At 43.1% G+C, this 12,942-nt stretch overlaps 1 protein-coding gene and 1 pseudogene across 3 annotated transcripts in view; one reads left to right on the plus strand and one right to left on the minus strand.

Annotated features, from left to right (window-relative positions):
• The first annotated feature begins 612 nt into the window (after nucleotides 1-612).
• LOC311366774 lies at nucleotides 613-2,811 on the plus strand (annotated as a pseudogene). Its single transcript has 4 exons — nucleotides 613-688; nucleotides 1,627-2,163; nucleotides 2,603-2,646; nucleotides 2,775-2,811. The product of its transcript is annotated as an uncharacterized misc_RNA (transcript).
• Nucleotides 2,812-4,369: 1,558 nt separating this feature from the next.
• Nucleotides 4,370-12,942, minus strand: part of adamts14 (ADAM metallopeptidase with thrombospondin type 1 motif, 14) — a 44,558-nt gene continuing 35,985 nt past the window's right edge. For both annotated transcript variants that reach the window (XM_084486003.1, XM_084486004.1), the window contains 5 exons: nucleotides 12,624-12,756; nucleotides 11,396-11,603; nucleotides 9,053-9,182; nucleotides 6,453-6,563; nucleotides 4,370-6,009 (listed from right to left, as the gene is read on the minus strand). In XM_084486003.1, the coding sequence (XP_084342129.1) occupies nucleotides 5,363-6,009; nucleotides 6,453-6,563; nucleotides 9,053-9,182; nucleotides 11,396-11,603; nucleotides 12,624-12,756 (1,229 nt within the window). In that variant the 3' untranslated portion in view covers nucleotides 4,370-5,362. The remainder of the gene's footprint in view (nucleotides 6,010-6,452; nucleotides 6,564-9,052; nucleotides 9,183-11,395; nucleotides 11,604-12,623; nucleotides 12,757-12,942) is intronic.

The following is a 12,942-nucleotide window of genomic DNA, read 5'->3' on the forward strand; positions in this document are numbered from 1 at the left end:
TGAAACTGACTTTTAAAGCAATGAATTCAAAACATTTAGGTATAGTAACAGAGTGAAGTACAGAAGCAAAGAGATTAGACTTAATATAAATAGCAACCCCTCCGCCCCTTCCCGTTCTATCTATTCTAAAAAGGTTATAATGAGTTAGACTAATTAATCCTATGCTTTTTCTTTTGTGAAATGTAACCAGATTATTCAGACATGGTATTGTACACCCATGTGAATTATTACTAATGGCTACAGGGTCAGACAGGTTTACAGGAGTATGGCCCGACTGAACATCAAATGCTGGCTCTGGTATTGGAGTTGAGTGTGAGCCAGGTTGATGATCATCCAGGTTGCCAAAAGATTGAATTTGCACAGGCAGAGAATTCACGCAAGCAATATGGATGAGAATTTGAGACATAATCTTCCTGAGGTTAAGATTTGGTGTATGGCTACATTTACTATCACTTATTACAACCTTAATTGGGTTGATTGGAAGAGCGTGAGCAGTACCCTCACTTAAGACTGAGCATTCATGGCAGGGGACTGACTTAAGAGAGGGTCGTGCCGAAACAAGACAGTAATGTGTAAGGTAGGACCCCTACAGGAACCCTATAACTAAGGGAGATGGTGTTAGAAAGAACCGGAATCACCCTGCATGGGGAGCTAGTCACACAAGCAGCAACAGTGTGGGTCACTGGAGGTGAAGGAGTAATCATTGACCGGTGTGTAGACTTGAACTGTAGTCGTGAGGGTTGGGGTCAGTCAAAGGCGGGGAGCTGTGATGATTGCAAGGAAAATGTTACCTGCTCCCAGAAGAGATGAAAATTGTCGATAAAAGTAAAGTTGTGTGATGGGCAGACCGACTGCAGCCATGTGTTTAGAGAGAGCAAGAGACTGAAATGTCAGATTGACTTGCGAATCCAAAAGTTTTGCTTGCTGTTGAGCTGAATCTCGTGGGCAGGACCTACGCCGAAAGATGTAAGACATGTCTCTATTGGCCAGTCTCGATCGGAGTGACAGCTTGGCAACATCCACAGTTAGTAACGAGAGAGGGAGTTTTGAAGTCCATGATGAGACCGAGCGGGACTCTGTCCCAACTCCAGCGGAGCTGCCAAGCTGTCACTTCGATCGAGACTGGCCAATAGAGACGTGTCTTACATCTTTCGGCGTAGGTCCCGCCCACGAGATTCAGCTCAACAGCAAGCAAAACTTTTGGATTCGCAAGCAAAACTTTTGGATTCGCAAACAAAACTTTTGGCTTCGCAAACAAAACTTTTGGATTTGCAGATAAAACTTTTGGATTCCCATTAATACATTTTTAATCACATTTATTTTACTTGCAATAAAACATTTTTTGATTGCAGTGTCGATAGTTTTGCTCTCAAATCTATTTTTTGATTGCAGTGTGGAAAGTTTTGCTCTCAAACCTATTCTGTTTGATTGCATAATAAAGACACAAATCTACCTCCATACAAATCTTCCTCCATAGATCTGCGGACGGTCAAGTTGACTGGACAGCTGGGCTGCTCCGCCGGGATTTGCGCGTCCCGATGAGTGATGAGCTGGCCTGAGGTGCGACAGAGAAAGACCAAAAGGCAGTTTAATTATGAGACGAGAGAGGAAACACGTCTGCTCCAGAGGAGCTCTTCAAAAGAGAGTTTTTCCTCCACCTGATAGATACAGCACAGGGCACAATAAAGGAGAGATTCTCACACATGCAGGCCTTCTTTGACTTATATGGATTTCTCTACTCCAATGACTTATTGAGAAGTACAGAACAGGGAGGGAAGTTAGATTAATGCTGCTCCAAACTGGAGCGAGCAATGGAGGCTGTCGATGCACAGGACCTGAAGATGGAAATAATAGGAGCTGTTAGATCCTTTCCCCCACATATCTCATCACCATTTCAGATGCTAGATTATATATAAGGAGAATGTCCTGGATATTTATCCCAATTTGAGCATAGCTCTCAGACTTCTTCTCAGTCTCCCTGTGATTGTAGCTTCAGGTGAGAGAAGCTTCTCGGCACTGCAAAGGCTGAAAACATATTTGAGGTCCACTATGTCCCAGGGCAGGCTGTCTGCCATTGCCTCCATCGCTACTGTACATGAAGTCAGGAGAACAGTGGATATGGAGTCAGTGATAGGAAGGTTTGCTGAGGCCAAAGCTTGCAAGGTTAGACTTTAGTATGACTGATATCAACTGTGCCACAATATGAAGACTAAAGTAGAATTGATAAAGGAAGAGAAAGCAAAGGCAAATCAAGTATAAAATACAAAGACATTCAAGGGAAAGAGAAAACAGGGACTAAGAAGAAGATAAACAATGATAAAGAAAAACAGGATGAATACAGGCAGAAATGAGCAGGATGAATACAGGGAAAAAGAGATGAAGAGAAAAAGTGACAAAGGAGAGAAATACATCCACATAACATTCCATGGAGAGAGAGGCATAACAAGGAAGAAGAGGGACACAGGAGGAGTGGAAGGAGGAGAGCATTAAGACGGGGACAACGAGCGAAGGTAATCATTTGACAGTACATTTCAATATCAACTCTGTAACTACTTGAATAACCTGCTGTTATTTTGTTTTATCTGTCAGTTTTATCTGTCAGTCCATCATGAACTTCTACCAGAGAAGTCCTGCTGGACAACCAAGGTAATTGATGCCCATTTAAGGATATTTAGTTTCATATTAATTTGCATGTTGTTTATATAAACATGTAGAGTGAGTGCATTTTGTTAGACTCCTAAAATGTTTTTTGCATTTATTGTGTTGTTTCTAAGGTGGAGCTCCGGACACCTACACCTCACCTATGTGTGAGGACCAGTGAGAAGTTACAGCCACAAGTAGGACTTTCTTTCTTTGACATTATGCAATGGAAAACATGAGCAACATGGATATGGATGGACTTCATCAAGACTATGAGGATCCACAATATGTATTTGTAGATATGTGCAAAACGTCCACTCTCCCCATCACCTTCTCAAGCACTCTGCACATCAGTTGCTTCTACCATTTATTATTACCATTTCATTATTACAATCTCACTCCCACTCACTCACTCACACTTACACTAATTCTCTCTCTCGCTATCTCTCTCTCACACACACTGACACACAAATACACTCGTGTCTGTATTCTCTCATTCTGTTCACTAAGGGTGGAAAAAATTATAGATTCTTCGATGCATTCCGTCTCGATGCAGAACAACAAATTTAATTAAAAAATAATAATTTTTATTTTTATTTTTATTTGTTCGCCTGCTGCAGAGCGCTACAGAAAACTCTGTTCTACCTGCAGGTTCTCTGCGCAGAGAACCGACTTTATCTAATATAAAATATTAGATAAGGTAATTCATCTGTTGATTGTCTTTAATGATCATCACACAAGTAGGAAGTGATTAGCAAACTCAGATGTGTATATATATATATATTTGAAAATCCCGCATGGAAATATACAAAATTGTTGCATCGATAATCGTTTTAGAATCGAATCGTTGACCTCTGAATCGGAATCGAATCGTGAGGTGCCAAGAGATTCCCACCCCTACTGTTCACCCTGTCTCAATTTAGTGTAAGGTTGTATACTGATAGGTACCTTGAGGTGCCCTTCCTGTTTTTTTTGCGTTAAAAGAACGGATGAAGAGGGACCCCGGCTGTATTCGCCTTAGGCCCCGAAATAGCTTGGTCCTCCACTGTAAGTCCCGTAAGTACCCACATTAAAGAAGGAAGGCCAGTGTCAAAAGGTTCAGCTCTTCAAAGATGTAACGGTTCACGGTTTACAAAATGCCCACTTTATGTAGAGACTCAGAGAGTTCTTTGCCGATGCCGTCAGGGTCCAAAATGGCATTTGAGCACCAGATCATAGAGAGAATGATCCTGTTGGTCTTCAAAGGTATAATATGGTCTTTATAGGAATTGATGTGGTTCTGTATCCACATAAATCAAATGAGGAAAATGTATTTTTGTTGTTGTCTACAGCAGAAAAGTCTTGGTTGTCTGTCGGAATGTAACAAATGACTGCTCTGAAGGGGGAATAATCTGCTCAGATGTCAATGCTGTATATTAAAATAATAAGTATGAAAATTTTTTGATAAGTCAATTGTCAAAGAAATAAGTACAGTATATCATAAGATTTACATGTTTGGTTTGAAGGACCACATACAAAATAGAAACAATACAACTAAAGAAGACTAGACTAAGTCGTTTTGTTTACTCATGCCCTCTCAAATTAAATCTTAAACCTAACGTTCAGTCAGTCATACTAAAGCTATATGAAGAAAAAAAATGAAGATATTTTCATTCTAATGGAATAAAGACATGAGACAACAAAGAATTCCAAATTTGTTTAAACTTGTACTTTTTCCTAGTTTCTTTACCATTAAAAAATTCAATAAATATTAACATTTAAAGCTTTCATTCATGTACGTATATACAAGAACTATACAATACACATTATAATGTTATAAACTCAATGCAGAAAACTGCAATACTAACTTGAACAAAAACCACAGCAACATCCACTTTCCGTTGACTTCCGCCATTTTGAATGCACTTCCCGAATACCACTGCTTTCCCGTTACATTGCCTGATGTTAAACTTTTTTTTTCATATAACACCGTGAAATTTACACTATATACAATATTATTTAAAAAATATATCAGTTACAAAAAATTACTAAATCGTATTTTATACTTATCTTTTATACTTATCTTTTTGAGCATATGTGGCTTCCATCAATGCAAAGGAAGAGCATGCTACAGTGGGCTTTGCTTGCAAATGGACTCGATTCTCAACCAATGAGGATGGCCGGTTATGTTTTCGGGTAAAAAAAAAGAACGAATGAGCACCAAGAACAGAGAGTTGTTGCAAGGCTCTCTATCACGAGTGACGCAGGCCCCGCCCCATTCACAATACAATTTCAATAGTAGTTCTAATGCACTTGGAAAAAATGCTCAACATAACTGTACACGGACACAAACGGAAATGCTAGCGATGCAGTCGTCACATTTTTTGAAACATGTTTTGTAGTCATTTCATTTACAGCACCTTCATTTAACAACTTCTGTGTTTTCTGTTAGTTTTCATCTTCCATTTCATATTTGAAGCCGAGAGGGGCAGAGTGAATGCATTGAGACGGCTCTGCTTCTGTTTTCTTTGCTGAGGTAACCATAACTGGTTTAAGTCCACTGGCATGGAAAATAAAAATAATAATTACAATAATAATAAAAAAAACGAATAAAACCGAAACAAATTCGCAGCAATAGTGTAAGCCCGTCAGATGGCGTTGGAATGAGCTGACCCAAGGACTGAAAGGAGCGTTCACGTCCACACGTCCCCGCCGCTACGCCACCGACTAGCTGTCCACGTCTTCAGGGATCGCCTGCTGTTCTGTAAACCCGCCCCCACTCAGGTCCTCCTAAAGTGTCTCTTCTTGACCTGGCAGCGGCAGTACTGTCGGAGGAGGGGGAGGGGGAGGGAGGGGGGGAGGAGGAGGAGGAGGAGGAGGAAGAGGACAGGGAGGTGGCTGTGGGCCGCGGCAGCCCCAGAGGCGGGAGAGGCCTGGGGTCTGTGTTCGTGTCGGTGGGGGTCTCCGAGGTCACCGCCACAGCGGCTGCGTAGGACGAGGACGAAAAGGAGTAGGAGGAGGCTTCACGGGGGTCCTGTTCGGGCGTGGCGGTGAAGGCGGAGCTGGCGTGGCCGGCGGCGGCGGTGGCGGAGGTGGTGGTGGTCAGTCCCTGGGAGGTGGAGCGAGGCCTTCGCCCGCTGGCCTTAGTGGTTTGTGGGGGGCTCTGGGAGGTGCTGACCAGCCCCTGGGGAGCGGCGGACGGGGAGGTGGCGTGGGGACGGAGGGTGGGGCGGGAGGGCTCCTGGCGGCCCCCGGGGTTCGGCTCGGTGAGGGGTCCGTCCTTCTTGTTGCAGGACTCGCAGCACAGCTTGTTGTAGCCGGGGATGGAGCAGTATCGGGCCAGCACCTCCATCTGACAGAAGATGGACTTGTCCCCCAGACACGGCTCATCTGGACACACGCAAACACAAACACGAGCTTGGTGGAGAGCAGGGGAGAGCACTGGTCAAAGTCCAACACCCAAACCTCAGCATGCGGGCAGCCATGTATGTATGTACCCACTTACTGTATGCACTTATGCTCTCGTCAGATAGCATGATATATATGTTATATATATCATGCTATCCATATATTTATTCTCCTCCCTTACTCTCCTAAAAATAACCCTCTTATGCACGTATTTATCCTGGCACTTAAAAATAGTTCTTGCTTCCTATGAGTATCTTTACTGTACCGACAGTGATAGATAATTTCTTCTGACAAATGTACTCATTGTAAGTCGCTTGGGATAAAAGCGTCTAATTGCTAAATTCCCTAAATGTAAATATATATAATATTACTGATATTATTTGCATTAGTATCATTATTATTCATCATAGTGCTCGTAGCCTCACTGGAGGAAAGTTTGTGGACGGGGTTCTCAGAAGCTCTCTGGTACACACTGTCGTCCTTTCCCGAAGAGTTCACCACCGTTTCAGGGTTGAGCGGTGAAGGCGATGACTGGCCTGCAGAGGGAGAGAACGAGAACGAGAACAAGAGAGAGAGAGAGAGAGAGAGAGCGAGAGAGAGGGATACAGTATACAGTGTATCATTCATGGGAGATGTTAACACGACATCTGTATGAGCCCCCTCTTATTCATACAGACAGTAAATAGCCTTGTGATCTTGTTATTTTCAGCCTAGCTAGCCTAGCCAGGGATATTCTGAGCACAACCCGTCGATGCAATTCTAAGGTTGCGGTGGATGATTGTTTGATGGCCATCGTACAGTATGTACAGCTCCTATGCTGCGCATGTGATATTAACAATAATCAGAAAAATAAAAATATATGAGGACAATGTGGGCACCCACTCATGTCAGCATCCACATTCAGTCTGTCAGAAATATTATTTGGATTTAGTGTCCACAGAGAGGAGGGGCGGTTCACAGACGAGTCTGTTGTCAGTGAGTTGGTAATAGAGGGAGAGAGTGAAAGCGAATCAATGTGTTGCACTCAGCTCCACAATGAGATACAATATAACGACTGATTGAGGCTGTCACATTTTATTAAGCTACATCGATATTGGATATTGAATTGAATATCATTTGAATATCAACAATTTAATAGGTCCCTACTGGAGGACTGGATGTTTTCGTTTTCAGAAGTTAGGCGGTAAAGTGCATATTTCGCCCCAGACATGCAACTAAAATGAGAAATTTCTCTGACATTGTCGGAAACCATTTGAATAATGTAAAAACACTAATAAACAAAATATAAAAAAATTGCTCTAGTTGTTTTTACATATTTTCATTTGGCAATGGTATTATACCTTTAAAGGTCATTTCTGCCACTAGTGGGTTCTCAATAAAAACAACAACAAAAGAAAAGTAGTTGGTTAAGCAGCGTGAAGTCTGTGCTAGTGATGGATTTCATGATTAGTTTGCTTGAATCAGTTCGCGTCGGTCAGTTCGCCAAGAAGAATCTTTCAAATCATTTGTTCGTTCGTTCGTTCAGTCGCGTTTCTGGTAGCGGCTAATCATGGTTCCCAGCTGAGTCGGTCAGACTCAGCTCCTCCCTCGTTCTCATTCTCAAACGAATCACGATTGTGCAATGGTGCAAACGGTCATCAATCAACACAACATTAACTAAGTTCCTTCAGCTGAGGAGCGCTCGGAATGTTCGGATGTTGCCCGGCTGGCTCTCGTGACTTCTCACTTCACTTCTCACACTCTCACCGCTAAACACAGTCAGTGAACGAATGGCAACTCGCGAGTCAGCGTCAGCAACTCAGCGACTAGTGGGTGGAGCTGGGAGTTGAGTCTCGGAGAACGAACGAGACGAACTGAAACGGGGAATCAGGTCGGTTCGCTCATGTTAAAGAGTCATTCGTTCGAACTGATTTGTTTGTGAACGACCCATCACTAGTCTGTGCTCTGTGGGCGAGCTGTTGACGTCAGCAGCGTTGTTATCTGAACTGACTGCGGCATAAACCGTATTCTGAGGACAAGGTAATGTATTCAAGTTTTATCAGCGTCACCTTAAGTCACGCTTATTCATGTTATGATAATTCATTCAAATTAAATCAAAATAGCCAAAGATAACTGGCATACAAAAAATGACCACTAGCTCCAGAAGTCAGCTAGTGATTGTTTAAAGATTAAAGGTAGATTTTTATCTGCACAACAGCCCTGCTGGAGGCTGTTTTGGGGGGGGAGAAATATAACACATATTCTGGAAATGTCGCAAAATGAGAAAGTATTGGGGGTCATGAGTGCCGAGCCACAGTGGCTGCCTGAACTGATGCAAGGCTTAAACTTCCAGTAGCCTTGCCTCCAAGTTATCAACAATATACCATTGTATTTAAACAAAAACCGTGTTAGATGACTTGAATTGATTAATGAATAAATGTGGGTCGAAAGAACAAACCCTCAACTATGAATAACAATAATAATATAATATCACATAATAATATCATGTTTGAAAGGGGAATTGGGCGAGAGGAGAAGCTATGGTAAGCAGGCCAACACTCCCACTGTGCACTAATGCTGGATTGAACGGACTTGCTGTGTTTGTGTGTTTGCCTCTGGCGCAGCAATACATTACAAACAGCTAGAGCTGTCAGAACCCGTAACAAAAACACTCTCGCTCTCTCTCCACCTCTCACTCTCTCTCTCTCATTGTTGAGCCTTAGCTTTCTGTTTCTCGCTCTACCTCTCCCCTGATCTCTTCCCCTGCTCACCCTAACTCGTTCTGCCCCCTCCCTCTCAACCTGTCCATCTCTCATTCTCTTTCTAACCCTTCCTCTTACCCCCTCTTGATCGCTCTTGACCCTCCCTCCCTCTCTCTCTAAATCCCTCTATCCTGCTCTCTCGCACTCTCTCTACATCAACCTCACTTTCTCTCTCTCTCTCTCTCTCTACCCGCCCTCTCTCTGGTGCTCTCTTTCCCCTCTCTCACATCTCTCTCTCACCTCGTCCGCTTGGTCGAATGCATGCTCTCTCGCCCGGGTCTTACCCGGACAGGGGTTCAGGGTGCAGATCAGGATGGTGTCGGGCTTGGCCCCATCACAGTGGCTGATGGTGTTGTCGCTGGCCTTGCATACCACCTGCCTCTGCTGGATGCCCTCCCCGCAGCTCACCGAACACTGGGTGGAGAGCACACACACGCACAATCATGCACGCACACACACACACACACACGCACGCACGCACGCACGCACGCAGACACACACATAGACACACACGCACACGCATAGACGGACACACGGACGGACGGACGGAAGGGCAGGAAGGCAGTCAGGCATACACACACATAGACACAGGCACCAACACACACACACATACATTTACATTTAGGGCATTTAGCAGACACTTTTATCCAAAGCGACTTACAATGAGTACATTTGTCATAAGAAGTGAAACAATATATCGCCGTCGGTACAGTACAGTACAGATGTTCATAGAACCAAGGGCAAGTACTAACACACACACACACACACACACACACACACACACACACACACACACACACACACACACACACACACACACACACACTGAGGTATTTGAAAAAACCCTGTTCAAAATTTTTCCACTTGTTTGATTGAATTGAATAAGAAGCCACATTCACACTATTGGGAACTAGTATTTACTCACGATAGTGTAAGACGCATCAGTGGTGGCTGATGCTCTTTCAAAAAGGGGAAGCTAATTTTCAGCCTACATCATATAAATTGTCAATTTATGCATATGTAAATTATGCTCTCTGTTCCTTTTCAAGGAAATGCTCTGTCATACCAACTAGCTGTATTTTCCAGTGACTTGACCAGTGTCCTCTCAATAGCCAGCAGAGCTAGGCTGCTTAAACGGCCTTGGTCCATTGTGTTAGGTGTAGGACTTGAGCCGCTTTAAAAGGAGAAGCTCCTTTCTACACCTGCAGATGTAGCTCCAATTGTTGCCACTAATGAGAACAGTTTGTAAAGCTGAGGTCCACTGAGGCACTGTCCAAATCCATGTCTTTAAGGAACACCAAGAAATCACACAGCTTTCCCCTGTCACCCTGCAAGTCCTGATCTGAATACAGGACTTGAAGTTCAGACCTCAGGCTCCCTGAATCAAAGTGATGGCCAACTACCAAAACGATATTAAACTTGAACAAGGAAATGTGGGAATTATGTTAAACTGAAGCAAGGAATTGTGTGAATAAGTGTATGAAATGTATGATGAAAAGCGTCTAGCAATTTCGCCAAGCAAATATAAAGAAATAGGTTGCAGTTCGTCTTTCGACTCGCTTGCAAAATCCGTGATGGGACTGAGGAATGAAGAGAGCTCCGGCGACTTTTTATAGTTCAAAATCGCTGTCAATCAAAGGACAACTTAGTCTTTCGCAGACCCTCCAATCATCACGCAGAAGCCCAGCGTCCAGGCCAGCCCACTCCTCCATTCACCCCCAGAGACGCTGAGCGTCCGTGGGAGGGACATAATCGCAGCATTATCCAATGACCATTGACTTTCAACGCACTAAAAAAAGCTGTTCTATGCAGCCCCATTAAAGTGGATGGACGCTGAGCTTCAACAGGCAAATCCACTGTGACGCTACAGGAGTGAATGAGAAGGAAATCGAGTCAGTCGACCTGGGATAAGCAGCTGATTCTGAACAAACTCGTCTTCGAGATGGACGTGTTCTAACACATTTTTAGTCAATGAAATGTTAACACAACAGTATATATTTGACCATTTCATTTTTGAAATTTTAGGGCTTCCCTTGCAGTCTTCAGCTCAGCCACTGATATATATATATATATATATATATATATATATATATATATATATATATAAATGAATATGCTTAGATTCTCCATCCTGCCTTTCAGCGATCTACAGCATATCTTTCTGTGTGGTTGTCAAGGACAAGGACAAGGTGTTTTCTCTCTCTTTCTTTCTCTACTTCAATAAGTATTGGCTTTGCTTTCAGGACAGATACTTATCTGTCGACAGTTTGATTCATGTGGAGCCATAAATTAAGCTGTGTGCTAAAGATGCTCGTTATGCAATGAAACAAACAAATCAATGTTCTGAAGGTTGGTTGAAAAGAGAAAGTTTACTCACAACAAAAGTATAGAAAGTTTACAAATTTGACTTGAGCATAGTGTAGGAAAAAAAGATGCAGGAAAACCTTTTACCATTTGCTATTTAGTCACTTATATCCGAGCAACATACAGTGCTTTTTTTGGCATTAATGTCTTCATTTATTTGTCATTAATCTTCATTTAGGGTCTTCTCGCTCAAGTTGGAGACCTTCAAGGTAGGCCGTGTACATTTTGGGTTGGAACCTGGCGCCTTTGGGCTGGAAACCTACCTGAGACCATGCCCCCGTCCTCCACTGGGCGGGGCAGACCGTGCTGTTGCACGTGCGTCGCAGCTCCGGCCGCTCCTCGCTGCAGTGCTTGGCGTGCACGGGCCTGGTGGTGCCGTTGTGGAGCGACTGCAAGCACTGCACCACCCGCGACTGGTAGCCCAGCTTCCCGCACGTCTTGCTGCACGGGGTCCACTCCTCCACCACCCACCTGTCCACAGAAACACGCTTAGCCGAGGTGCTGCTCCCGAGGCTTTTCAGAGTCAGAAGGCTTCACGTCAGGTACAGCCCAAAGAGCACAGCCCCTTTTATTTTTTAAGTTTATAAGTTCACGGGCTGTGTGCTTTGGTCTGAAGCATTGACAGTAATTATTTTTTCTTTGATAATACAAACAGAAAGAATTGCTTTCAAAGTTTTGAGAGTAAAATGAATGCATTTGAACACAAAAACTGATTCCATTTGGGCTGCATTCCCCCTTTGGTCAGGCTGCTGGTTTGTGCCATTCATTTTTCAAAAGAAGCCAAAACATGTGTTGCAATAAAATAACACAACAACTTGATGAAAAACGATGCATTACAATTATCCTCATCCCACACATTTTAGTGTGGGATAATTATTTTGGATTCAAACGTTTTGAATCTCGATTTATTAAACTTGATTCCAACATTTTATTTTGGAATCCTTAAAATGTTCAGCCTTTTTGTTGGTCTCAGATTCATTATCTTTGTTTGTATGCAAAACATTTCCAAAAAAAACAACAGACCAAAACAATTTGGTCTTTTAAAATCTCTAAAGCTCACTAATGATTTCAGAATAATTATTTTTGTTTGCAGCACAAAAGGTTTTGTACTGGACACAAAGAAACAAATCTACATCCATAACTTGGATTCAGTATTTCTCTGACCTTTCTCTGAACTATCAATACTACGTCTTGATCCCAAAAGGGCAGCAGTGCATTTAATCACCTTTTAAACATTCATAATTCCATCAATATTTCGAACGCTCTGCCACCCTTTCTTTTTCAATCCTTTTAAGTTTGATCATGTTACATTTAGAAAACACTTTACCAAGGTTATCCGCGCTTAAACTCTGCGCTTTATCGCACACAGTATTTTCGGAATAATTTACAAAGTGCTAACATTGAACATTTCGCCAGCACAGCCAATATTGCTTTCCTGTGCTGCTATTTAAAATACATTGAGACTGATGTGGTTGATTGGTCTGCTCTCACATGGGCTGGGCACACTCGTGGAGGTTGCAGCGTTTGCGGATGGGTTTGGGCTTCTTGCTGGGTTCACAGAAGTTGCGATTCACCAATCGGTTGTTGTTCTTCCCCCGGCAGCCATATTTGGTGTATTGTATACCTACAGGGAGGGGGGGGGGGAGTGATCAGCCTATAAGGGTTCTCCAATACATACACACATGAGCATGTGGACACACACAAAAGCACAGGCGCACAAATACCCACATACACAATCACACACAATCGGACACACACACACACAAACAAAAACACAGACTTGCATGTGTGTACACACACACACACACAC

This window comes from Micromesistius poutassou, assembly GCF_964030765.1.
Source record: "Micromesistius poutassou genome assembly, chromosome: 21".
Lineage (NCBI taxonomy): Eukaryota > Metazoa > Chordata > Actinopteri > Gadiformes > Gadidae > Micromesistius > Micromesistius poutassou.